General features: G+C 42.5%; 2 protein-coding genes across 8 annotated transcripts in view; one reads left to right on the forward strand and one right to left on the reverse strand.

Moving 5' to 3' along the window:
- The window catches only part of PAICS (phosphoribosylaminoimidazole carboxylase and phosphoribosylaminoimidazolesuccinocarboxamide synthase), a 61065-nt gene that overhangs the window by 15890 nt on the left and 18653 nt on the right, over nt 1-26522 (reverse strand). The window contains exons 6-11 of one of the 6 annotated variants that reach the window (XM_037897705.2): nt 21672-21758; nt 16651-16722; nt 14517-14918; nt 13669-13731; nt 11089-11279; nt 1220-1262 (exon numbers count right to left, since the gene is read on the reverse strand). In XM_037897705.2, coding sequence (XP_037753633.1) covers nt 1220-1262; nt 11089-11279; nt 13669-13731; nt 14517-14918; nt 16651-16722; nt 21672-21758 — 858 coding nt within the window. Of the gene's footprint in view, nt 1-1219; nt 1263-1582; nt 1588-1613; nt 1668-1696; nt 1801-2322; nt 2383-11088; nt 11280-13668; nt 13732-14516; nt 14919-16650; nt 16723-21671; nt 21759-26522 lie in introns of those variants that run through there. The other 5 variants (XM_037897706.2, XM_037897707.2, XM_043546181.1 and 2 more) reach the window with 5 other exon arrangements.
- Nucleotides 1897-26522, forward strand: part of PPAT (phosphoribosyl pyrophosphate amidotransferase) — a 70133-nt gene continuing 45507 nt past the window's right edge. Inside the window, exon 1 of one of the 2 annotated variants that reach the window (XM_037897709.2) lies at nt 1897-2137. In XM_037897709.2, coding sequence (XP_037753637.1) covers nt 2010-2137 — 128 coding nt within the window. In that variant the 5' untranslated portion in view covers nt 1897-2009. The remainder of the gene's footprint in view (nt 2138-26522) is intronic. The other variant, XM_037897710.2, reaches the window with a different exon arrangement.

The following is a 26522-nucleotide window of genomic DNA, read 5'->3' on the forward strand; positions in this document are numbered from 1 at the left end:
AAGTCTGTAAAGTCTCATGACTACTGGCCAAATGGTTCCCCTGATGCAAAACAATCAGGATTTGTTTCCTTAAACTATGGTAAGGATTTTACATGTTGGATACATTTCTTTGTATGTATCCTTTTATTCTTTATGTCTATTCTAACAGTAATAGAAGTTTAAACAAGCAAATGTACAGGTGAAAATTGAGAAGTTCTATTCAAGACACAGCGTGACAATAGATGGGTATGGCTGATCACTTCATCTTCGGGAAATGGGAAGAAAAGCATACCTGCCGGGCATCAGGCAGATTTGTACTTGCAAGGGCTCAGCAATGCCTCTTGCTGCTGCTACCTGTGCTACACTGCTATTTATACTTGTGCCAAGCTCAATGAGAGCTAGCCAGCGGGCAAGTATGTACACACAAGCAGGGAAATCACACCCCTAGCTCAAAGGAGTGATTTTAAGCAAGTGCCATTTGAAGGTTATTGGGGGTTATCAGCACCTTAACTGTTCAAACTAAAAAGTTTCAAGTGGTAGGCCATTATGTTCATGCTATGTTTGCTTTTCACTCATCCTGGAGCGAAACTGGACTTATCTGGATTATAGCCAGCTTCACGTGGTACAGCTCTGAAGGTAGGTCCTTTCCAAACCTAAGGCAGGACAGCCAGAAGCCTAAAGGCCCCACTTACAGCGAAGGAGAACACGAAAACAGCTCTATTAAAGTTTTGTTTCAACCCCCATGAACTTTGGAGCCAGCCACTTGCCATGGCGGGTCTTGTCCTTCAGGTTTCATTTAACCTGTTCCCCAGTTTGGGTTTAAACAACAAACCACCCTTCCCCCCGCACGGAGTCTGCACCGGGGGCCTAGGCTGCATGCGCGCCTTGTTACCCACCAGCCCACGCGGTGCGGCCGGCGGGAGCCCGAGCATCCCCCGCCGCGCCCCCCAGCCTGGCCTGGGTGAATTGCACGAGCCACCCGTCACTCCCGCAGCCCGCTGCTCCTCTCTGCCGGCGGGGGAAGGCGCCTCTCCGGCACAGCCCCGGGGGCCCAGCAGCCCAGGGCCGGCCCCACGCAGCAGCAGCGCTACCCACCTCCCGCCCTGGGGAAGACCGAGAGGGGAAGCGGGCTCCGCTCCGAGCCCCGCCAGCTTCGGGGGAGGCTGATGCCGAACTCAGCCCCAAGGTCGCCCGAGGCCTCGCGCCGGGCCGGGGAGGGGCCGAGGGTGCGGAACGTTACCTGTTGCTACGGGAGCCATCGCGGCGGCCAGGAGAGCAGGCACCTAGGAGACACAGAGAGGCCCGATTAGCACGTGGGGCTGGTGGCGGCTCAGCACCCGCGGTCACGCGCACACCAGATGACGCAGCGCGCGCGAGGGGCAAAGGCGGGCAGCGTAAAGGGCGGGGCGTGACTGCCCAGCCCAATCGCCGCAAGGAACCCGCCCCCCGCACTGGCAAACCCACCGACCGCTGCCCCCCGTGGCCCCTCCCTATGAGACCTCCCACGCGCCTGCCCCCTCACTGCGCGCGCCAACATCCCCGCCCTCCCCCTGCTCTCCTTCGCGCCAGTGCAACCGCCCCCCGCCCGCCGGTCTCTGGGCACCTGGACCCGCTCCCGCCCCGCTGTCACTCACGAGCTGCTGCGGGCCGGCTGGGCTGTGAACACAGCGGGGAGTCTGGGGAAGCAGCACGTGGGAGGGCAGAGAGCGGAACGTACCAAACGGAGGAGGGGGAGGTGCCCGCGCCGATGAACTGTGTGTTTCCAAGCACAGACCCAGCGGCACCTCCTACCCCACCGCGGGGGGGGGGCCGAGCGCGGCAGGGGGGATCGTTACAGTCCCCACCCCCGTATGTAAATAAGGGGGCGGGGGCTGTGGCGGGGTCCCGGGCGGGACGACGCTGGCCTGGCCTTGGCTGCCGCGGCGCCGGCGCAGCAGGAGTTGGCCTCTCACGGGAGGTAGCCGGCGGCTGCCCAGACCCGCGCTTCAGGGCCGACGGCAGCACGTGTTTGTGCGGGGTGGCCGGGCGCTATGGAGTTTGAGGAGCTGGGGATCCGGGAGGAGTGCGGCGTGTTCGGCTGCATCGCCTCCGGCTCGTGGCCCGCGGAGCTCGATGTGCCCCACGTGATCACTTTAGGGCTGGTGGGGCTGCAACACAGGTAAGGGGGGGACCTGCAGCATGCCGGGGGGGGCGGGGTGGAGGGGCCGCCTGCGGCGCGGCTTAAAGGGAGGGGTGCACGTGGGGAGGTGTGGCAGGGGAGGGCCTGCGCAGGTCGGGGGCACAGGACCAGCACCACAAGTAAGGAAAGGGCGACGCAGCATCTGCGATTATTTGTGTACTCACTGACTGTGTGCTCCCTGGTAAAGGAGAGGTAGGTTCAGGGGGCATCCATCCTAACGCAAAAGCTGCAATTTATCCAGTGGTTCCTCAGCTTTTCCAGCGGCAATAGCCAAAACTGACATATTTCCCCCTCGCCCCCCGAGTTGCACTCTCTCTAACCCACCATAGAACCAGGGCTCCTCAGAGCTTCCGTTTTGTGATTGCTTTACACTGTTTGTATAGATGTTCTAACCTACGACTGACCTTGGCCTGTTCTAACGCCAGCTCGGAAGCCTGGGGTTTGGAGCAGTTCGTGCTCCTTGATGAGTTAGCACATGCACTCCAGGGCTGAGTTGGGTTTCACCTCAAGTCCCTATTTTTCAATCAACTTTAATAAAGACATGAAGCACAGAGTAAACTATTGCTTATTTTAAATTGAGGCTGTGCTGCTTGATCAAGATTGGTTTTGTATAATTTAGATCTCTCTTAATCCATCCATACCTGTTGCATATTTGTGCTACAGCCATGCAATAAATGCAGTGTACAACATCTAGATACATTTTGGATATTTAACTGAAACCTACTAAAAGAGTTCTCTTCAGGGTATGTGGAACTAGGACTATATACAGATAATAATAACAGGTTTCAGAGTAGCAGCCATGTTAGTCTGTATCCGCAAAAAGAAAAGGAGTACTTGTGGCACCTTAGAGACTAACAAATTTATTTGAGCAGAAGCTTTCGTGAGCTACAGCTCACTTCATCGGATGCAACCAATAAGTAAATCTGCCACAGATTAAAACCATTTGTATGTCATCAATAGGTCATGTGATTTATCTCTATTTTCTCCAAATGGAAGGTAACTTGCAAACCAAAATTAAAATTCGGCATTAATTGAATTGAATCAAATGTGCTTTATGAAGCTCATTTTCTTCTAACTTAAAAGTTTCACAGTAGCAGCTGTGTTAGTCTGTATTCGCAAAAAGAAAAGGAGTACTTGTGGCACCTTAAGAGACTAATAAATTGGTTAGTCCCTAAGGTGCCACAAGTACTCCTTTTCTTTTAACTTAAAGGTGTGTATTAAAGCCATGTTCTCTATAAAACATTAACAAAATAAATATATAAAAGCAAAATCTGCAGTGGGGGGAATAAAAACTGTTGAGGGGCCAACCAATTAAGGCCCAATCCAAATCCCATTCAAGTGTACGGGGGAGCCTTTTAGTTGAGTTTAATGAAAGTTGTATCAGTGCTAAAATAAATTCTTTAGGCTTTATACTGAAATTAACAAGGACATTTAGTAAACCACTAAGGCCCTTGAATTGGCACGGACTTTAAAACACACTCACTCACTCACTCTCCCCATCCCCCGCCGATGGCACCTTAAAGACTAATGGATTTATTTGGGCATAAGCTTCTGTGGATAAAAAAACACTTCTGCAGATACATGGAGTGAAAATTACAGATACAAACATAAATATACTAGTACATGAAAAGAAAGGAGTTACCTTACAAAACTCTCTTCTCTTCATGTCCTAGTATATTTATGCTTGTATCTGTAATTTTCACTCCATGCATTGGTAGAAGTGGTGTGTTGTTTTTTTTTTTTTTTTTTTTTTTTAACCCACGAAAGCTTATGCTCAAATAAATCCGTTAGACTTTAAGGTGCCACTGGACTCCTTTGTTGTTTTTCTGGATACAGACTAACATGGCTACCCCTCTGATAATTGACTTTAAAGGGAACCCTATGCAGTACATCAGAGGGAAGAATTTGGCCCTTGATATTTAGCAACATTTATCTCCAATTCTAAAAGGTAGAAATGACAAAGCTAGCAGTGTACCTGACTGAATCTTTGAGATAATTGATCAACAAGGAGAAAGCAGCTATAGGGAACGTGTTAAAACAGACCGGAGGTCAACTAGCCAAGGGTTATTAGGCATCACATCATATGCTTCAGTACACAAACACTGCACTTTTTAATGTGCAACAAACACAAATAACGTATTTTTATGTCCCTTCTTCTGTTACAGTGGTACCCAGCAATTAAAACTTTTTGGCATCTGTGATCCCACCACTTAAAATGAATCAGTAGATGCATAATTTTCATAATTCTTGGCTAAAAAGTTTAGGTCACTCAACTAGGAGTTTTATTTCACTGGGTGCTTGATCCTGTTACACCAGCTTAAGTTAAAAAATAACACATTCACTTAAGATTGGTAAAACTCTCCTGAAGACAAGTCCTAAGAGCCTAATCAAACTTCCACTGTAGTCAATAGGAATTCAAGTGGGCCCTGTGAGACATACCTATAGTCCCTGACTCCCAGCCGTCTCACATGTGCACTAACTGTGCTGTGGAGGGCATTTAGCATATTTTAACTAACCTTTTCTTAAAAAAAAAAAAAAAAAAAAAAAAAAGCCTATTTTTAAACCTCTTATGCATCCTCATGAACTAAAGAGATCCCAGAATTTGTTTTGTGACATTATAAACACCAGTGTTGTGGTGAGTACTATAGAAATGCCTGTCTAAAGCAGTGATTCTCAGCATGACTGTAACACATTTTATAGCCATGTAGACCAGTGGTTCTCAAACTTTTGTACTGGTGACCCTTTCACATAACAAGCCTCTGAGTGCAACCCCCCCCCCCCCAATTGAAAAAACACTTTTTAATATATTTAACACCATTATAAATGCTGGAGGCAAAGCAGGGTTTGGGGTGGAGGCTGACCGCTCGTGACCCCCACTATGTAATAATCTTGTGACCCCAAGTTTGTGAACCCCTGATGTAGACTGTTTGAAACTTTCAAGCACTTGCTACGCAAGCTTTAATGTGGAGAGGTCTTAAGGATGAGTCTGTTGATTTAGCTTGATTATTTGAGAGCCAAGGAAAAAGGTCATTATAAAACTAGTATTTTGACAGGATGCCTTTAAAAAAACAAAAGTAGTTTTTAGGGGTGGAGGAGAGATATATGGAGTACTTTGAGCTACAAATTAAGTTAAAACGTCATTTGTGTCCTTGACAAGGGCAAATTTGAAAAAAGTCAGTCTTGGAACAATTGTGAGGCCTGTTAATTTTTCCCAAAGAAACTATTCTGATGGGTATTTTTGACAGTAAAATGTGTCACTGTTATGTACAAAACATCTGAACCCGTTTTGCTTGCTTTTGACCAAAAAGGAGAAATGTAGCCCCACTCTGTATGCAGAATTCCCATTGAAATTAGTCGGAGTTCAGCATATGGGACCGCTAGTAAATCAGGCTCTGTGTGGGATTTGTTATGAGAGTCCAAAAGCGGTAGAGACTGAGGGCTTGTCTTTGCTACAGACACTACAGCTATGGCACTGCTGCTGTAGTGCTATAGTGTAAACACTTGCAACAATGGCAGAAGAGGTTTTTCCATTGCTGTAGATAATCCACCCCTCTCAAGAGGCGGTAGCAAAATTGATGGAAAAATTCTTTGATTGACTTAGTGGTGTCTATACTGGGGTGTAAGTCAGCTGAACTACATATCTCAGGGGGGTGGATTTTTCACCTCCCCTCCCCCCCCAGCCAGTGTATCTAGGTTGATTAGGTGTTGATTAGGCCTCAGACTTCATTGGTATGCTTTTCTTCACCAACACGGCTGCTACTCTAAAACCTATTTTTATTCAACTTTCTCAATGTTACCAGTTTGGGGTGAAGAAGTTGTAATCTATTTTGCTAACTAATAAGTTTAACAGTATCTTCCCCCTTAGCCACAGATCTTCATATACCTAATTCGATATTGCAGGTTGGATCTCATAAGAGCATAAGAACGGCCATACCGGGTCAGACCTATGGTCCATCTAGCCCAGTATCCTCTGACGATGCCAGGTGCTCTAGAGAGGGAATGAACAGAACATCATAGGGAATGAACAGAATATTGTTGTTGGCTTGTATTTCTGCTCTCAGTAGATAAACTTGATACATTGCCTGTTGTCTTCACACAAACAGACCCTGTTTTTTGTTTTTGAGAGAGAGAGTTTTAGCCTCTAGTAGCCAGACCACCTTGTATTATGATCCTGTCAGATTTTGCAGTAGAAGCAAGAGCAAGCCAGTTAAACGCTTGGACTGGCGGCCTTCAAGGGATGTGTAGATCCTACAAGAACTGGTGTTAATCATTCAGTATGTGGCTATTTCCCCTCTTAAAGCCATACCTAGTGTTTCAAGTGAGACTTACACTATAGTTCAGATTAAAAGATCCGACAGCACCTTTTCAAAGAGTAGTGATATTTATCCTCTTATCCTGACTATGTCAGTAATTAATTGTATTCTGTCTACATAAATTCCCCATGCCATTTAAATTAGATAAGATTGTGTGTGTGTTGTGTACCTTAACTTTATTTTTTGGTTTTCAGAGGTTTCAGTTTAGCCACTCTACACATTCTGGAAGGGCACAGGGTACCACTGGGCATCCTTAATTATGTGTAAAGTTTTGGGGAATTTAATTTTCTTGGTTTAAAAAAAAAAAAAAAAAAAAAGAAAATTCTCAGTAACCTAATGTACCACACTGCCCAGCTCTCACCCTTCACTGCTTCTGGTTGCTTTGCTTGGCAATGATTACCCTGTCACTGAATACACTGGGTGCATGTTAATTCCTTCACTGCCTCTGCATCGTCTTGTGTCTCTTTGTCTGTCCAGCACAGCTTGGTTCTCTCTCCTCCCCACAAGAGGCAGGTGTCACCATCAAACTTGCCGGTTTAGAAACTGGGTAGAGGGTGCAGAAACCATGCAGGGACTAGCATGGAGTCAGTGAGAAATTTTTTTTAGTGGGGACATACATAGGAGACATGGATGTGGAGGTTTTGCGGGGGGACAGATAAAGCCCCCAATATCCCTCACTGTCCAGCTTGGCCTCCACCTTTCCACCTCCTCTTCGATGTACTGTTCCAACACCCTCCCTCATGTTCTCTCTCACTTTTCTGATCTCCCATTTTCTCTAACTGCTCAGAGACACCCCCCCACATACTGCTCCAGTTATTCTAACAGTCTGTCCATCACACCCATTGCTCTGACCACCTGTGTATCCCTGCTTTTCTGAGCCCCACACAAATATCCCCCTACGGCTCTAAGCTCTCCCACCCCATCAACTTCACCCCCTCTCTGCCACCCATCCGTATGTGTATGTACTACAGTATAGCTTGCACTGACCTAGAGTTCCAAACTCCAAGGTTAAAAACTTCAATACTGCTTCCCCAAAGGAGCAGTGGGTGCCATGCACTAATTGAGATAAATGCCAAGTAATTGAGATCAGATGAGGAACAATTAAAGCCACAGTTTGAGACCCAGATATGTGGACAGAAAAAACCCCAGAAGAATTAATTGCTTTGTAAAATGCTGGGGTTTTCTGGGGGGGGAACTCTTATCTTGGTAACTACTTGCTCAAATGACCCCAATTTTGGATCCTAATGCTATCTAGCACCCCCAGTAAATTTCAAGACCATGTGAGTGAACCTGTGGATTTTAGAATATTTAGAACAGTTCCTCTTTAAACAGAAAAGGACACTTAACCCTAACTGTAGCACAGCAATCAAGGTAGTCAATTTGACTTGTTAAGCAAAAATGTTTTGTATGAGAATTCTAACTATTCAAACAAATGAAGTGTTATTTGTAGAGCCATTTCAGCGGGACAGTGCAGGAGCATATATTAGCACCAAGTGCCTCATTATGGTGGACATACGTTACCATTTCTGAGCCAAAGGAATATGAACAGTGGAGGAAGGAAGTTTCTGAGAACATGATACATTTCCCAGGAACAAAGTGGAATGAAAATGGAGCATAGACAGCATGCATGTGCACCTGTTCTGAAAGTTGGCGGACAGTGAAATTCAGGCCTCTGAAGAGTGAGGATATGCTTCCTAAGGAAAAGTAATTACTTCGAAAGTCACTCTTTAAAAAGTTATAGTATACTGAAAATGAATTTTTTTTCTTTCTGTGCTTCATGGTCTACCCTCTTCTCATTACGCTGCATTACTGCCTTTAAAATGGTTTCAGAGTAGCAGCCGTGTTAGTCTGTATCCGCAAAAAGAAAAGGAGTACTTGTGGCACCTTAGAGACTAACAAATTTATTTGAGTAGAAGCTTTCGTGAGCTACAGCTCGCTTCACGCTGAATGCATCCAATGAAGTGAGCTGTAGCTCACGAAAGCTTATGCGCAAATAAATTTGTTAGTCTCTGAGGTGCCACAAGTACTCCTTTTCTTTTTGTCTTTAAAATGACAACTGCCAGTTTTCAAGCCAATGTATACCATGAGATTGCAGGACTGCTCTACCATACTCTCTACTAGACAGTACTTTGACTAAAATGTTCTTCTCTGAAAGATCTGTTAAAATAGTAATTTTTCTTAGTGGAAAGATCAGTCTACTTTAGCGACTAAACTAAGATTCATTTTTGTTTGGTGTAGGGAGGAGGGAGGTTTGTGTTTGGTATTTTGTTTTTTTTTCCTTCAGAACAATGCTGTGGGGGAGACTGGGATTCTGTTCTGGCTTGTGCCTCATTGAGAGAATTGTCTTTACTGCAGTGTTAACCCAGGTGTAGATAACTTGAGTTCTAATGAACTGTATCCTAGCTTGAATGCGAGCCGTCAGACTGCAATGGACCTAAACCCACTGTTTGTACTAGCAGCATGGAGTAGCTGAGTTCCCACTGCATTACTAGCTCCAGTGTTAATACCTCTAGAACTTCTAAGCCCTCTCCCCGTGGGCCAACTAACTCCAGTTACGCAGTGCTTTAAACTCACTGTAAATACTTCCTGTTGTTTCTATTAAACCTGCTACCTATTATTTCATTGAGTGATCCCTGATTTTTGTATTGTGGGGAAAGAGTAAATAATACTTCTCTATTCACTGTTTTCACATCATTCATTATTTTATAGACCTATCATATCCTTTTTTAGTGATCTGTTTTCTAAGATGAACAGCCCCTTCTAATATTTTTTTTCTCATATGGAAGCCATTCCATACCCTTGATCATCTTCGTTGCCTTTCTCAGAACCTTTTTCCAGTTCCACTATATTGTTTTTGAGAGGGGGCAATCAGAACTGGGCACAGTATTCAAAGTGTGGGTGCAAGAATTTATATAATGGTATTATAATAATTTGTCTTATTATTTATTTTTTTTTTACTCCTTTCCTAGTAGTTCCTCACATTCTGTTAGCCTTTTTGACTGCTGCTGTGCACAAGCTGAATTTTTCAGAGAACTATCCCTGGTGATTCCAAAATCAACTTTCTGAGTGATAACAGCTAATTTAGAAGCCATCATTACATATATGTAGTTGGGATTTTTTTCTAATGTGCTGCTGTACATATTAATAGGGTCAAACAGTTTCTGCAAGGGAAAACCATGTTTGCCTGGTTTCTTAGGATTGTTTGAAAAAGTTAATAAAATAGTAGATAAAGTCAACCCAGTGAAAATAACTTAACTTGGGTTTTCAGAAAGCTTTGTATAAGGCCCGTCATAAGATTAACAGGGAAAATAAATAATTATGGAGTAAGAGGCAGTCTTGTTGAGAACTAAAAACTGGCTAAGTGATAGCAGTCATAGGCAATGGTTGCCTCTTAAAGTGGAGAGTGGATAATAGGGGGATTTCTATATTCCTTATACATATCAATACTTAGGCAGTAGTAGACAGCGAATTGGTTCACTGTTGACACAGAGTTGTTTCAATAATGGAAACCATAGTGGGCTATGAGAAACACCAGAAAGATTTAAACACATTAAGGGGTGGCGTGGAATGACCATTCTCCAATATTTCTCACTGTAGTACGTAACTTTAACTTGAGCAAATTAAAGGTAATGCGTCAGGTCGACTGTCAATGTTTCATTTACTTATTTGCTGTAAATTTACAGGAAAAAGATAGCTTTCCTGAACAGCTTTATGAAAATGTCTAGTGCAAGGCAGCAGAAGTGTGACTGAGGCATTAGTTCTGACTATTTGTAGCGAAACTGACCAGTCTTGTTAATTTTATGCTGCTGCTTGAGCAGAAGCCCTGGCACTAGAATTTTCTGTCTGCAGATTTAGGAAATCAACATCATCAACACAATAATTTGGTGAGATTTTTGTTCAGAGGAAGCTTGTATTTTTCACTTCCCACTCACTTTGCTAAAGGAAGCTGTGATAAAACTTTCAAGTATTTGAAGGTTATGAATGCAGAGAAGGAGGCATAACTGCTATGATGGTCAGTAAGGGTGTAACTGCATGGAATGGGGTGAAATTTAAAGCAAAGGAAAATATAGGCTTAAAACAAGGTAAAACTTCCTTTCCATTAAGTCTGTTAATCTGTGGCATAATCTCTCAAGAGCAGAGATGGAAGGCCATTCCTGTTTAGTTGTAAATAGCTCAAGCACAAATTTACTGTAGAGAAGCAATCCTGTACTAGTATGGATGGACTAGATCAGGGATCGGCAGCCTTTGGCCTGCAGCCGGCCAGGGTAAACCCCCTGGTGGGCCGGGCCTGTTTGTTTACCTTCCGCCTCTGCATGTTTGGACGATCGTGGCTCCCACTGGCTGCGGTTTGCTGCTCCAGGCCAATGGAGGTGGTGGGAAGGGGCGGCCATCACATCCCTCAGCCTGCGTCACTTCCCGCAGCCCACATTGGCGGCCGAACCTGCGGATGCGGCAGGTAAACAAACTGGCCTGGCCCACCAGGGGTCTTACCCTGGCGGGCCGCGTGCCAGAGGTTGCCGATCCCTGCCCTAGATAACCAAATAGATCTCTGTAATCTGTGGATTGTTTGTATTTTCTTTTTGCATGCTAGTTTGGTAGAAAGTTCATTAAACCAACCTGTTTTATAGCTGGAGGATCACCATGCAGCTGTGTTCTGCTGATGTCTTGTGTTTCCTCCTGTTTACAAAGCCTTTCTAAAAGTGCTTTTTTGCCTTCTGTTACTGTATGCATTCTGTCCGCTAAACTTCTTTGAAACAGTACTACAGCTTTCTCAGAAGCACTCTTCTTAAGCGGACCAGGTGATGATTCTGTAGAAGAAAGCACCGTATGTTATTGGAGAGGGGGGGAGAGAGAGAGAGGCATAGCAATGTAAAGAGAAGACAAACAAAGTGATGAGTCTACACTGTATAACTCTACAGACTGGCATACACTTGTTTTCTAAAGCTATTATTCACCAATCACATCTTGCTGGTGGGGAGAAGAATTGCCTGATGTATCTGGGTCATAGAGCTGGTCAGAAATTCTGTGATCAGCTTTTTTCAACAGAAAAATGTTAATTTGTCAAATCGAAACTTTAATACCATGTCCAACAGGGAGTGAATCTGACCAGTTTCTTGTAAAATCACTGTTAAACCTCAGGTATTCAAACTTTTCTACTTGCCACTCACAAGTGCTCTCTTCAGACTGTTTATAAGTTGATAATAAATGAAAATATTTAATTGCCCAGCCATAGTTCTTTCTTAGCTTCAGTTTATACCTCTTTTCTGAGCAGGGTACTCTGAGAAATGTTGTGACATTTAGCTGCTCTCTATATAGATCTGAAGTCCTTTTTGTGACTGGAAACCTGTGTATTTGGTGTGGTGTGTGGTTTTTTTTTTGTTTTTTTTTTAACTTTTGTGCATCCCCTGGTTTTAATCCTGGAAACCGTAGTCATCCTTGTCTTTTCTTTTTTTTTTTTTCTTCCCCCCCCTGCACTTGGATAGCTTTGCTGTAATATGTAGACTTGTATTGCTCCAGAGGTGATCTTGCTAAATTTCTGTGTAATACCATACTCTTTTCTAATTTGTGCTCTATTCCTTTCTCTGTATCCCAGTGCTTGTTTATTGTATTCTAACAGCTGCCCGATATCAAGCTGATAGTGCTTCATTTTTCTCCACACTACTGTCCTCTACACTACGGGTCAGTAGTCCTTACATCCCGATCCTGTCTCTGGTCAGTGTGTTGAATCTTGTAACCACTTAAGATATAACTCATATGGTCACGAACAAGGAAAACCCTTTTCTTGTTAGTTGACACCTTTGCTATGTTACGCTGATCCATCCTATACAGTTTATCTTTAGGAAAATGACTAAAAAGTACAAATGGAAATCATGATTAAAATTTGGTTATTTAAATAGCTCTGATTTAAATTAGTCCACCCTTAACAAAGCCAATTGTTCAGCAAATAGAACATCACTATAAGTGATCTTCTAGCTAACCATTTACATTAGCCTAGTGGGTACTGTGCTGACAGTCTCTTGTTTAATCTGTATTTCCATTATTTACTTACTAAGGAAAGCATGGTACCTCTTTTTTGAGTTTATGCTGACGCTAACAGGCCAGTCTTCTCCCCTTAACGTGTTTCCTTTTGTTCATGATAGTGATTCTAGAATCTTCTCAATATGGAAGTTAGGCTCACAGGTTTATATGGCTTTTACAGGTTTATATAGGCTCACAGGCTTCTGGTGCTTTCTCTGGTGTCTTTCTCTTTAAATATGGGTGCCATGTTAGTATCTCACCAGTGTGCAGTGAGCACCAAACACCTCCAGTCTTGAATGGTTTTTATTTGGCCTTCTTTCAGATGGCTCAGATGCCATCCATCCAGAACAGTTTCTTTATCTTTTCTGAGGTTTTAGTCTTCAAGGCCTGAGAAATTTCTGTTGCTGGCATATTTCTCTCCCTCTTAGTAAGCACTAGGACAAAGAAATCACACAATTTCCCCACAGAATCTTGATTAGCCTAATAAGTAAGGCTATGTTTTAGTCATGGGTATTTTTAGTAAAAGTCATGGACAGATCACAAGCCGTAAACAAAAATTCACGGCACATGCCCGTCCATGACTTGTACTATATACCCCTGACTAAATCTCGGGGGCGGGGGGCTGCGGTGTGCGGCCTGGCTCTGTGCTTCCCTGGAAGTGTCGACATCGCCCTCTCTCAGCTCCTAGGCGGAGGCGCCTCTGCACACTGCCTCCGTCCTGAGTACCAGCTCTGCAGCTCCCATTGGCTGGGAACTGTGGCTAATTGGAGCTGCAGGGGGCAGTGCTGGCAGGCAGAGGCAGTGTGCAGAGCCCTCTGCCTGCACCTCCCCAGGAGCTGAGGGATGTTGCCGGGCTGCCCAAAGCCCTCACCCCTTCCCACATCTGATCCACCCCTGCCCCCCCCCCCCCCCCCCCCCGCTGCTGGGGGAGTGGAGCACTGTGGCCTGAGACTGCCACAGCAGCTGCCTGTGCAGCTGGCCCTGGGGCTGCCCGAGTTGCTCAGGTGGCCCCCAGGACAGCCTCACTAGCTGCTGCAGAGGTCACGGAATCCGTGACTTCCATGACAAACTAGCAGCCTTACTAATAAGTGATTGTTTTACAGCTTGAATATTTGATGAAACTTGCACCTCGCATTCAACATTATTTGCATATCCTCAAAAAGGCAAAAAAACTCTTACCATCAGATGCTTTTCTCTTGATACCCCAAGGTCCTGTGTTTGTGATAGTGTCTCCCACTGATTCTTATAAAAGAAAAACAAAGTATTCTGTGAACGAATATACTTTTAGAGGTGTTCTAAAAACAGACAAACTAAAAAAGTCTTTATGATACGTAAGTAATGTTTAGAGAAGGTGGCTCAGAGCAGGAATAGGAATGTCCTGGACAGGTTAGGTGCCACTAGAAAGTATGTTTGCTTTCACAAATCTGATGCTCAAAATCAGATGAGCTTTGCTACGAAGTTATCACATGTCAGTACTCCTTTCTGGTGCTGACCTGAGAGACAGCCATGAGCTGACACTGGTGTAAGACTTCATTACATTCTCAAATGATTCATTGTCAAATTATAGCATTACATTTTTTTCTTCAGTGCAAGTTTGTGAAGACCACATTAGGATACCAAAATGAAAGCAATATCTCTAAATCTTTTTTCATAAAGAATGTAACTTGAGGTTGATTCTGTTTATGAGGTAGGTAATAATTACATCTGGGCTAAAATATAATCCTAGGCAGCAATGTTTATCAGCCCAGGACACAGCTGTTATCAAATTAATGGGGAACACTTTTATTATATAGAGATGGGTTCCCTGTCCTTTATCCCTTCATTTTGCTTGGATACAATAAAGCCTATGCTCTTATTTGCTTCTGCTCTCAGAATTCACCGTCGATATTATTTTACAAAACCTGTCTGACCACCTCTACACCTGTCACTTCAACTAACTCCAATGCTGAATGTCGAAGAGAGCGGAAAATTGTCATGTTTATAAGTTTAGTCTTAAGAGAGTGGTATTTTCACTACTGTTCTAATACCTGTTATGAGGTTAGAACTTTCACATCCCCAGCTAGATGCAACTAGAGGTTGTCTTCTGAAGATGCAGTCAACTTCATCGTAAAACCTCATCTTTCGTCTGGGATTGCCAAGATGATCATTTTCTTTTTGCAGTGCGCGGTATTCATATTTTAAGTTCTTGTACTTTGTGCGACACTGCTTCCAGTCTCTGTCTATGCCAATTTTCATTAACCTTCTGGCAATCTCCTCAAAGATTTCTTTATTTCTTGTTGCACCTTCAAGCATTTGTTGTATCTTCTCATCTGACCATATATTTATCAGAGCTCTGACTTCATTATCACTCCAGTGTTTTCCTGCTCCTGTATCATGAACTGTAATAACCCTAAAGTGATTCTGTGCTTCATCCAAAGGAATTAAATTGTCTGAAAATATGAATGAAACAAATAACGGGATTGCAAAATACACAAAAATAAAAGTATATCTATAGTTAAATTTTATTCAGTAATGGAGTGTGGAGTGAATTAACATTTGAACTAGGATTTCTGAATATTTTCTCAGGACTTTAAAGGTGTATATGTTGCAATAATATATGGGAACAATTCAGTCATGCATGCAAAAATATTTTTCTGCCAATGAAACTTAAGTTGTCAGTGCCTTCAGATGGTAACAGATTTTTGTCTGTGTGTTTTTATTGTTGCAATGTATTATTAACTTTAAAACATTTGTATCCAAGCTGTACAGAGAGTAGCAATTAGAGTTCAAGCATAAACAGCAACTTCTGTATCAGTAATAAGAGGAAAATATTTTCATATTAACTTTAAAAGTAGAAAGGGATGTACTAGTACAAATGCATCATGAAGGTGAAAATTGTAGCAGGTAGACTAGATGAGCAAAAGCCCAGTATCTGGATGTTTCCTAGTGTCCAGGTGGTGACATCAATCATAAATTGGGTATAGCGCAAAGTGAGAGTTTGAGTTCGAACACCAAGAGCAAGTACATTTTGCTACTGTATGGGAACAAGTACTGTATGAAATAAATTTAAAGGTTAGTGTTTAAGATTTTGAACCTAATTCTTAGGTATTCGGGAAGTCAATGTAACCGTCCGAATAGAAGTATAACATAATACAAGGTTAAAAAGTACTGTATCTAATGAACTGCAGAGTTTTGGATATACTGCAGAATGAGACTGGTGATGAAAGCTAGAAAGAGACTTTTTAAAAATGATTGTCTGGAATTGGCTAAAACACAAAGCTGTATTTTTGGAGCTGGCTCAGTTGAATATGTAATTTAAGATTAAATAATTAAGAGTGACAGAATTTTACTAATACTTCAATATGAGTGGGAAATATATTTAAAGAAAACAACAATGGGACAGTCCAGCAAATTACATAAGCAGAAGCTTAACTGCAGACATGTTCTTTCAGCTTCAATGGGACTATACCCATGCCCGTAGTTAAGTACGTGCTTATGTAATTTGTTGGAATATGACCTCTGTTCATAGTGATTCTGTGGTAGCAGCTCTCTCTGGTGCTTGTACAGAAAATACCTATATGCACTATGGCTCCATTCTAGCAATTTTTGCTGCTAGAACAGAGCCTAGTGCGTGGACGGTGCTCCTGCCCCACTGAGTAGAGCTGGTATAGGGACTGCTCTTCAGTAAATCAAGGTATTGGAGGCCATTTCAGGGGGTTCACACCCAATAGCTGCCACCAGGATCCAGTCTGGAGGCTCGGAGCATACATATTAGGGAATATGAAGGGATTGTGATCCCTACCATGATTATAGATGCACCCAAACTTGAGTGAAAAACACATTTTTGTCTCAAGTGTAATTAGATGATTTCACTTCAGTTAACTTGAGACAGTACTACTAGAACAATAGTTGATCTAACTGAAACCTTAAAATGGGAGCAATGGTTTACAAGATGAATGTACACATTTTACCTCTGTGTATAATTAAGACAAGTGTTTTGGTAGCTAAACGTTTACTATGTGTCTCTCTGACAATTTAGTTTTATCCACAGCTGAATTGAAGTAGATAATAAACAATGGCAGCTGGAATCCACAGTAGAGATCAGATTGTCTTGGGCTATTGTGATTGAAATTACACTTTTTTTTTTTTAATAAACTGAGATGTGTACAACTGGACACTTACCTGTCCCAGTTATCTGTTTCACTACTGATGGGCCAGATATATCCTCTGAAGTAGTGCTTATAGAATCATCATCTATCAAAAAATGCAGTTTTATGTTAAATCTGTTTAGATATGTGAGTTGTGTATATTCTCCCCACCTTCTGCAGATCCATAATAACAACTTAAATTAAAAAGATTGTAGTAACATTAATGCTTAGATACAGCTGTCTCAACCAGTTTGCCTTGCCTTTCGGAAAAAAATCAGAATTAAACTAAGACATTTTTAACTTATCTGATGGATTTCCTCAGTACTTGGCAATTCAAATTATTGCCAAGCAAATACAAATGTGATGTAAATATAGACCGTACTGTAGCTGTTTTATGCCTCACTTTGCATTTAGTATAATAACTATATATTATACACATTACAAGTTACTTAGCACAGGAACTCTGTTAAAGTTGTTTGGTTTATAAAATGGACAGAACTGGCAGAGCCACTGATTTGATGAAGTGCCGTCCCATGATTGTGACCTTTACGTTTTAACCTATACAGTTCTAATTATTAGCTAGAGATTGTCCAGTGATTAGAGCACTAGCTTGGTAATGGGAAACCCAAATCCCTCTGTTTCCTGATCCACCACACACTTCCTATATGCCCTTGGGCAAGTTACTTAGTCTCTCTGTGCCTCAGTACCTTATTTATAAAATAGGAATAATGGTACTTCTCAGAGGGGTGTTGGAAGGATAAATGTTAATCATTGTGAGGCATTCTAATATCTCAATAATGGGGGCCAGATAAGTACCTTAGGCTCAGAGGTCTTCCAGGGGGTACATCAACTCATCTAGATATTTGCATAGTTTTAAAACAGGCTACATTAAAAAGCACTAGTGAAGTCAGTACAAACTAAAATTTCATATATATAGATTTGTTTATACTGCTCTGTATACTATACACTGAAATGTAAATACAATATTTATGTTCCAATTGATTTACTTTGCTTATTTTATAATTATATGGCAAAAATGAGAGTTTTTCAGTAATCATGTGCTCTGTCACTTTTGTATTTTTATATCTGATTTTGTAAGTTTTTAAGTGAGGTGAAACTTGTGGGTATACAAGACAAATGAGACTCTTGAAAGGGGTACAATAGTCTGGAAAGGTTGAGAGCCACTGCCTTAGAGGGTATCTTCACTGCCCAAAAAAAAAGTGGTGGTTGTGTGTGTGGTGTGGTGTTTTTTGTTTTTGTTTTGTTTTTACACATAAAGATAGCTAACTCAAGATAACTGTGTTAATTGCTAAAGTCATAATCAGGGCCGCCTTTACCCATACACAAAGCACGCAGCTGCGTAGGGCACCAGGAAATTTTGATGTCCCCTGCACAGTTGCGTGCTGCTCCAGCTCCAGCTCTTTCCCAGGCCCCCGGCTCTTCCCGCCCCAGCCCCACTCCCCTGAAGATTGCAGCCAAGCCCGACCCTGCACTCACGGCCGGCATAGTAAGTGGAACAACTCGGCCTGTTCTGCTCCCCTGGCTCCCAGCCATGCCGCCTGCGAGTGCTGGGGGGGCAGTTCCCCTCTCCCCCCAAGCCTGGGAGCCAGGGGAGTGGAGCAGCCTGTGGCCCCAGGCCTCTGTGGGTGGGAGGTGGGGGCTGGCCACAGGCCTCCGCGGGGGGGGGGCTGGCCATTTCCTGCTGGAAATGGACTGACATGGCCCCAGCCTGCTCTGCTCTGCTCCCCTGACTCCCAGGCTTGGGGGGAGGGGAGAACTGCCCCCTCCAGCACTTGCTGGCGGCACGGCTGGGAGCCAGGGGAGCAGAGCAGCCTGGGGCCGGGTCACTCCACTTCCTACAGGAAGTGGCCCCCCCCCCCGCCCCTCGCCCGCCTGCGGAGGGCTGGGGCCAGCCCGCTTGCCCGTGGAGGGGCTGCGTAGGGCAGCAAAATAGCTAGGTGCAGCCTTGGTCATAATCCTAATATTTTTCAGCTGTCCTTGAAGGAGGATAGCATGGCTAGCTGTCTATCAAAGGCTTTGTCTTCATAGCTAAAAAGGTGTTGTGGAGGCAAGGCAGAGTAGTTTGTACCTCAACTAGGTACATCCTCTGCCTTGCCTCCACAACACCTTTTTAGCTATAAAGACAAAGCCTTTGATAGACAGCTAGCCATGTTAACCTACTTCAAGGAAAGATGTGGGGAATATCCAATCCACAGTTTCCCCCTCCCCAATACTATTAATTTTTGTGTCCGTTTTAATTAATTTAAAATACTTAAGTGGTGTTAAAAACATCAGGATTATGCCCTTTCTTGTTTTGTTTTTCTTCTCTTCAAAGGCGTGTGTGCTTTTTTGTTTTTTTGTTTTTTCATTGTTTTTAGTGCTTCTCCCCCCCCCCCCCCCTACAAATGTAGATCCTGTCTACCCTATATTTACAGGAAAGTTCAATGGACAGTTGAAAAATATTAGCATTGTCTTTTAAAGTCACATCTCTCAGTTAATTTTTAAAGAGTTTAAACCATCTAAGTTAAAGGGCTTCTTTAATATAGTGGGCTGATGTGGTTATCAAGTAGGGATTGCCATTTGGGTTTTCACGTGTGCTGAATCCCAATGGTGCCTTCATTATAGAAAATAGTAGAGTTAAATCAACAGATGGAATGATTTTTGTGCTCCTTTGGAGGGAACCATGTTCAGCCTACTTCAGTTGAAGGGAAAGACTCTAATGTAGGGCTTTATTGATAGCTTACCCGTACTGTTCCATTAATACAGATTTGCATTCTGTATAGTACACAAACCTCTATTAAATAGTAATAAAAATAAAAAGTTAAAGGTTTTAAGCTTTGTTAGGAATCTTCAGAATTCTTGAAAACGTCAGTGTTCATCAGAACCCAAGTCTCATGACACAAGACTTTTTTTTTTTTTTTTTCTTTCCCCCTTCCTTCCTGAGTCAAGTTTTTATGTAAAAACTTTGACTTCTTCAAGGCCAGAATTTTACTGCCCAATGTGAGTTTTGTCACTCACTTCAGTAGGGCTAGGATTTCACCCTTTCTGAGGTTTCAGGATCTGGAGGAAGGTTGAGTTTTCTCCTCTTTCCTTGTTTTTGGATACTTGGATGTCTTAGGCCACTTGGGCTTTTAATAAAGGACAGGGCTATGTGTACTCTTGTAAACATATAAGATCAGTAGTAAATAAGCATGACTTTATTGGATGCAATCAGGATAAGTGAGATTAATACTCTACATGTAAATTAGTTCTTAGCAGTTATGCAGCTCTTTATACCTTAATTATATTTTGAAAGGATTTTACAAATATTTGTATCTTCATAAAAATACACCTAAGTGTAAATTTTATAGAAAGGCAAACTGATTCAGAAATTATAGTTCATGCCATAAACCAACCATTAATTGTCTCATTACAAAAAATTAGCAAATTATTCCATAATTGCCCTTTATGGGAATCTTTGCACTTTCCTCTGAAATGTAGGACTAGCTACTGTTGTACTGAACCAGAGGACCACTGGTCCGATTCGTATGGTGATTCTTATGCTTTTAAGTGACCTGACCAAGGCAACCCACTGAGTCAGTGATAGGAATTTCTGCATTCTAATCCCATGCTCATTCCTCTCAACCATGTTGTGTTTTTAACCTATTTGTGCACTGCTGTCTTTAAATGATTCATATTCTGGAATGGATATTGCATGACAGGAGCAGAAAACCAATTGATTTGCATAGTACGCAAATGAAAGTATTCACATGACATCTTATTATTCATAGGATCTTTCTACATGAAAAGTTCTTGCTGCATTCATGTGACTTGGCTGTGTCTCTGAACCTAGATGGATGTTGTTTTGCCCTGGTCTCAATATAGTTTTGTCTCCCCATACAATGTCGCCTTCATAGAATTGCTTTGATGTAGTTGTGGTTGTCGTAGAAATGTAGACTGGGAGGGACCTTGCTAGGTCATCTAGTCCAGTCCCCTGCACTGAGGCAGAACTATCCTTGACAGGTGTTTGTGTAACCTTTTCTTAAAAGCCTCCAATGACTGAGATTCTACAACCTCTAGGTAAATTGTTCTAGTGCTTAACTATGCTTACAATTAGTAAGTTTTTCCTAGTATCTAACCTGAATCTCCCTTGCTGCAATTTAAACCCATTACTACTTGTCCTGTCCTCCATGGTTAAGGAGAACAATTTATTACCCTCTTCTTTATAACAACCTTTTATGTACTTGAAGACTATCAGGTTTTCCCCCTCAGTCTTCTCTTCTCCAGACTGAAACAATTAAGTTTGTTTAATCTTTCCTCCTAGGTCATGTTTTCTAGACCTGTGATCATTGTGGTGTAAACCTGTGGTATTTTAGCTTAGCGCATTTTGATGCCATGTGGGAGACCTGTAGATTCCAGATCAGCCTTGTACCCTTTAATCCCAAATGTGACTTGTTTTTGTCCTTACCTGGCTTCTATGCTCATTGATTCTGAAACATCAGTATTTCTCGTCTACTTCTATGACCAACTGTTTGCAAATCTGTTTTTAATTAGGCCATTTTTTCTCAAATGCTTGACATGAGATACGCATTTATAAATTAGTGATTTGAATTAAATTTCTTAATAAAATAAGTCATAACATCTCTATTGCAATTATTGGATTGTGATCCATACATACATTTCTTAAAAGAACTGCACTAGCATAAAATGGTTTGAAAAGCCTGAATAGTCCTAAAATGGCCATTGCTGTTGAGTGGCAGCTGTTTTAGGTGTTTGGCCAATACTTCCTAGTTTTTGGATAAAATAAGATGGTATTTGTGTGCACATCAAATACAAAAAGTATTTATGTCCAACATAGTACTGTAAAGTGTAACTGTGTTTTTTTTAATTCGTGATTTGTAAATTAGCATTTTTAGGGGAATCTTGTGTATGTACAATTAAATGGTGTCATAAAACAAAAACTGTATTTGTGCTACTGAACCCTTTAAAAATGTTAACTTGACTTCATAGAACAGCATAATTCTCCACTAAAATGGGATAGACTTCCAAGATTATTATGGAAAACTCTTACCTTACCTATGTCAATTGTCTCTCTCTTTATATGTGTCGGTTCCAAGTCTTCTGGGGTGAAATTAATGAAGTCCTCTTTATCTTCAGGGATTTCTGTGTAAATTCATATAATTTAGTATTTTTTATAATTAGTGTCTTAATTTATGTCTTAAACATAACCACCCACACACCAGAGCTTCTGTAATAGCAAATTCATGCTATTGGAGTAATAACTCTCATTGTTAATTCACTTAAATGTTTTGCTCTCTTGGACTGTTGGCTAAAAAATATGATGGCAACACTGAAACAAACCTGGGATATCATTAAAAAGATTCTTCTGGTTAGAATAAATACCATGTGATTTATAATTGGTCAGTTTAAGTTAGGGAATGGAATTGACATCAATGAATTATTTAGATGGTAAGCTCTTTGGGGGAACTACTATTTCTTACTATGTGTTTGTACAGTGTCATCTCATTTGGGGCCTCTAGGTACAACAGTAACACAAAATAATAATGAACTGACAATGCATGTGTGCATTTTATAAGGTGGCAATATAGTGATTCTGGTAAAGGGTTTGGTCCAATGACTTCCATGGACTGACTTCAGTGGGCATTGAATCAGGCTGAAAAAGGGCAAGAAATGCAGTCTGCCTTTTCAGTGGTAGTGCATTGTGATGCCATGTTCACAGTGTATCTGTGATGGAAGACTGACAGTAGAGGAGAATGCTACACTTGCAATCCACAAACAAGACACATTCTAAAAATGTGCCATTTGTTTACATTGTGCTACCATGACTTGCCTTTTTCTCTGCTGGCTACTGCTGACATGCGTCTATGTTTGTTTTTCTCTGGGATGGGGAGGAGTGCTTGTCTCCCATTTAATTGGTTCTCTTCTATTTGGTGGCGCTCCCTTTGTGACTGGCAAATGAGGCAAGAATTTATTTGTATCCTTATTATGCAGCTGAAGAAACTGATATAGAGAGGGTAAAAGCACGAGGCTGTAGAACGGGTCAGTGGCTGGCTTCTAGGCCTGTTCTCAGTCCATTGGAGAACACTACCGTTAAACATTAATCAACAAAATGTGATCTGTAGCTTTAACAAGTTATTAAAAATGTACCAAAAAAATCAGTGTGGACTTGTTTTGCTTTTGTCAATTGTGAATGTTGTACAGAAGGCTAAAGCAAAGCAACATCATAATGCTCATTTCCTGTGAGCCAAGAATCTAGACTCTGTCAGCTTTTTCTGAAATTACTGCTAAAAATTTAGTGAAGGGCACTCTGGGTATGTTTGCACTGCTGCTGGAAGAGAACCTCTCAGCCTGGGCAGGCAAACTTTCACTAGCTCCGTTTAAGCTGGTGTGCTAAATATAGCAGTGTGGATGTTGCAGCTCTGGTTAGCCAACTGAGCTCAAACCTATGGGGTCAGGTAGGCTTGAAAGTCTGAGTTGCTGCCCAAGCCATAGCGTCAATGCTATTTAGTTATTTGCACACTAGCAAGTCTGTCTATCCGTGCTGGGCGTCTCTCTCCCAACTGCCGTGTAGACATAGACTTTTAGACCCCATCTACACAGAGCAAACATCAAGCACACTCTTTTACCTTAGTTCTAATACGCCTTGGCTCCATCAACACTAGTTAGTCAAACCAAGTTATGAGCATTTGCCAATAGCCACATTCAATCTTTACTTTATGCATGATCAGCTTGGTATGAAGCAAGACAGTTTGCTGTGTTCATTGGGGATTAGAGCAGTGTAGTAGCAGCTTCTCCAGTCATCTTCTCCATTCCTTCATAGACCATCTCTACGCATCCCATTTTCTTCGGTTTGTGGGCAGGAATTAGGAGTCTGTTTCATAAATTTCAGTCTCATGTTCGTCATCTGTAGCACAAATTGGCTGCCTAAGAACCTGAAGATGTCGAAACTAGGGAACATTGCTGCAGGGTAAATCCTGAAGAAATTCTTTATTCCTAGATTACCAAGCTTGTAAAAATTCCTTGCAGCTTTTCAGAGAAAATAAAATGCTGGGCAGATCTGTGGCACTGTGTACGTAGGGCTGAGACTCTGTGAATGTATGCATTATTTGACTATCCAAGTGACTGAAACAGAAAACATCCAGTACTCTGCCTACCCCATTTTGCTGAAATGCACTATGTTAGGATCCGAAATCTGTATCTGTCACCTGTCTTGCCAAAAGTCCTGAGCACCCAGCAGCAGCCATAAAGAGGCCATTTATTTGGGTGTCCGACATGTATGGATTTAAGCACCTAACTTTAAGCACAGTGTTTTTAAAGTCATGGCCTAGGAACTTATCTCAGGAAGATTACCTGCAGATCTGCTTGAACTTGCCTTATAGTAAAATCAGAAGGGTGGTGGAAGCCCTAAGAAAGATTAAAAAAAAAAAAAAAAAAAATCTAAAGCATGTTAGGAAGATAGCTTTTTGGAAGCTTCTTTTCTTTTTTCACTGATCTTTCATATAACAAGACTAAGAGAAATTATAAAATTAAAGCAAGTACTTAATATTGTAAGGACCTCATCCATGGTCTTGATAAATAGGTCTATGCAAAATTTGATATACTGGGTCAGAATAGACTAGTTTTGCCTCTGCGTGAATTCAGTTTCACCCTTTGTATGAGTAGAAGTAATTGTCCACTCTGAATACATTTCTAGAATGAACCCTGCCTAAAAGTTGTCTTAAAAAAAAAAAATCACTGAAAATAAATATATATTTAGTGTTTGATATGGATTCATGAAAAATATGACTAGTTCATGCCCTGTAGCAGAATAAGCAAAACTTAACAATGGATTTAGACTCTCCTGGACCATGGTTTCTCAACCTCTGGGTCATGACCCAAAATTGAGTCGCCAGAATGTTTCAAAGGGTTGTGTGGTAGCTCCTGTCTCTCAGGGCTGGCTGGGCTCGCCTCCCTGCTCTAGGCACTGCAACCTCCGGGGTCCTAGTGCCACTCAGTTTTAGCCCAGCTGTCATGATGGCGGGAGCCCTGTAGACCTGTGAGCTAGGTCATAACTCCACTCTCACAAATTTGGCCCAGTCAGGGGGGCAAGGCCAAACCTGAGTGGCACTGCAACCCCAGAAGTTGCAGTGGCTGGAGTTGGGAGCCAAGCCCAGCCAGCCCCACAGCACAGGAATTGTCACTGTGGGGTAAGTGCTGGGCAGGACCCAACCCCCCACCTGGGGGGTCAGGAGCTGACCAAAACCACTCGAGGGTCTCCCCTTCAAGACTGTTTATTGGGTTGCAACAGGCCATAAACATTTACTAGTGGTCCTGAGCCCCAGAAGGTTGAAAACCACTGTCTTAGGCTTTTATTGCCAAAAATTAAGACACTTTTGTAATAAATGCCTTACTTTGGCATCCTCTGCTAGAAAATCCATTGAGACCGCTAATGGAATGCAAAGGTGAAATGGAGAAATTATTAGAAAAAGATGATTAAGGAGCAACTGTTTTTGGAAGAATTCCTACAAGTAGAGGTATGTGTGGCCTGGTACTTCTAAAAGTAGGCATTATTTAGAGACTATACTTTTTTGGAGAGGAGGAGGGGGAAGACAAATTGAGAACCCTCAACTAATTTGTAGTTATGCTGAAATGGGCACTGAGGCAATTAGATCAGGATTTTGACTAACACTATTTCATTTTCTTCTCATAACAAAGTGAGAGATGAATCTGAGCCATAAGCTTAAAAGTACCGTATATACTCGTTCATAAGCTGAATTTTTTTAGTAAAAAGGGGAAGTATTAGAGAAGGGGGTCGGCTTATGAATGGGTATAGAGAGGGGGAGAGGTGGGACGCAGCCCCTCCCCCCAATAGAGGAGGCAAGGAGAGGCAGCACAGCCAGAAGGGAAGAGGCGGGGCCAGAGTCTCTCCGCTTCTGGCCACGCTGCTTCCCCCCCCCCCCCCCCCCCCCAGCCTCTGAAGCAGCTGCAGCTCCACCACTCGGTGCCACCCACCAGAGCAGGCTATGGCCACGCCGCCCACCCCAGCCTGCTGGAACATCCTCCCCTGGCCCTCCCCAGATAAGGTGGGAAGGGATGGAATGGGGAGAGTGTAGAGGTCCTGGGCTGGGGTGGGGTCATGGTGGGGGTGGTCACAGGGGTTACTCCCTGATCCCCGCCCCCCCCAAAAAATTTCCCCACCAGTTGCTGTCCCGGCGCGTCAGGGTAAGCAGCTGGCATGCCGGGACACTTTGTTTATTTAGGTTTACCTCCATGCCTGCGGACGGTTGAGGTAAACAAACCATCTCGGCCTGCCAGCAGCTTATCCTGGTGGCCTGGGAGTCAAAGTTTGCCGACCCCTGAATTATAGGGTCGGCTTATACATGGATCATAAAAATTTTCCATTTTTACTTATCCATCTTGGGGGGGGAGTCAACTTATAAACGAACCAGCTTATGATTGAGTATATACGGTAAGTAATATCTAGGAAACTCAGGTATGCATCAAACTTCAAAAGGGGTGTGTGTATGTAATAATTAGGAAGATGCCTAGATGTGACCGTCTGATGGAAGGTTACCTGAATTTCCCTATTTTTGTGACTATAAAATGCAGTATTAACCTTTCTTTGCAAATGTAGTTTCATTTTTTTTTAAGGTATTTTTATTTAAACTACAACATCTGAGTCTGTCCAATAACCATGTGCCTATTTGATGCACACAATCTTTTGGTAATATTCTGCTGAGTATGGAGTATTTGTAAAGGTCCAGTGGCAGATTCTCAGCTGGTGTAAATTGTCCTAGATCTATTGATTTCAATATAGCTGGGACAACTTATACCAGCTGAGGAGCACTCTGTGTTCACCTCATCATTGTTCAGCAGTAAGGATAAGATTTATGTCACTGATTTCGTGGCTTTCAGAGCTCTCTGTGA

This window comes from Chelonia mydas, chromosome 4 (assembly GCF_015237465.2).
Source record: "Chelonia mydas isolate rCheMyd1 chromosome 4, rCheMyd1.pri.v2, whole genome shotgun sequence".
In the NCBI taxonomy this organism is placed as follows: Eukaryota; Metazoa; Chordata; order Testudines; family Cheloniidae; genus Chelonia; species Chelonia mydas.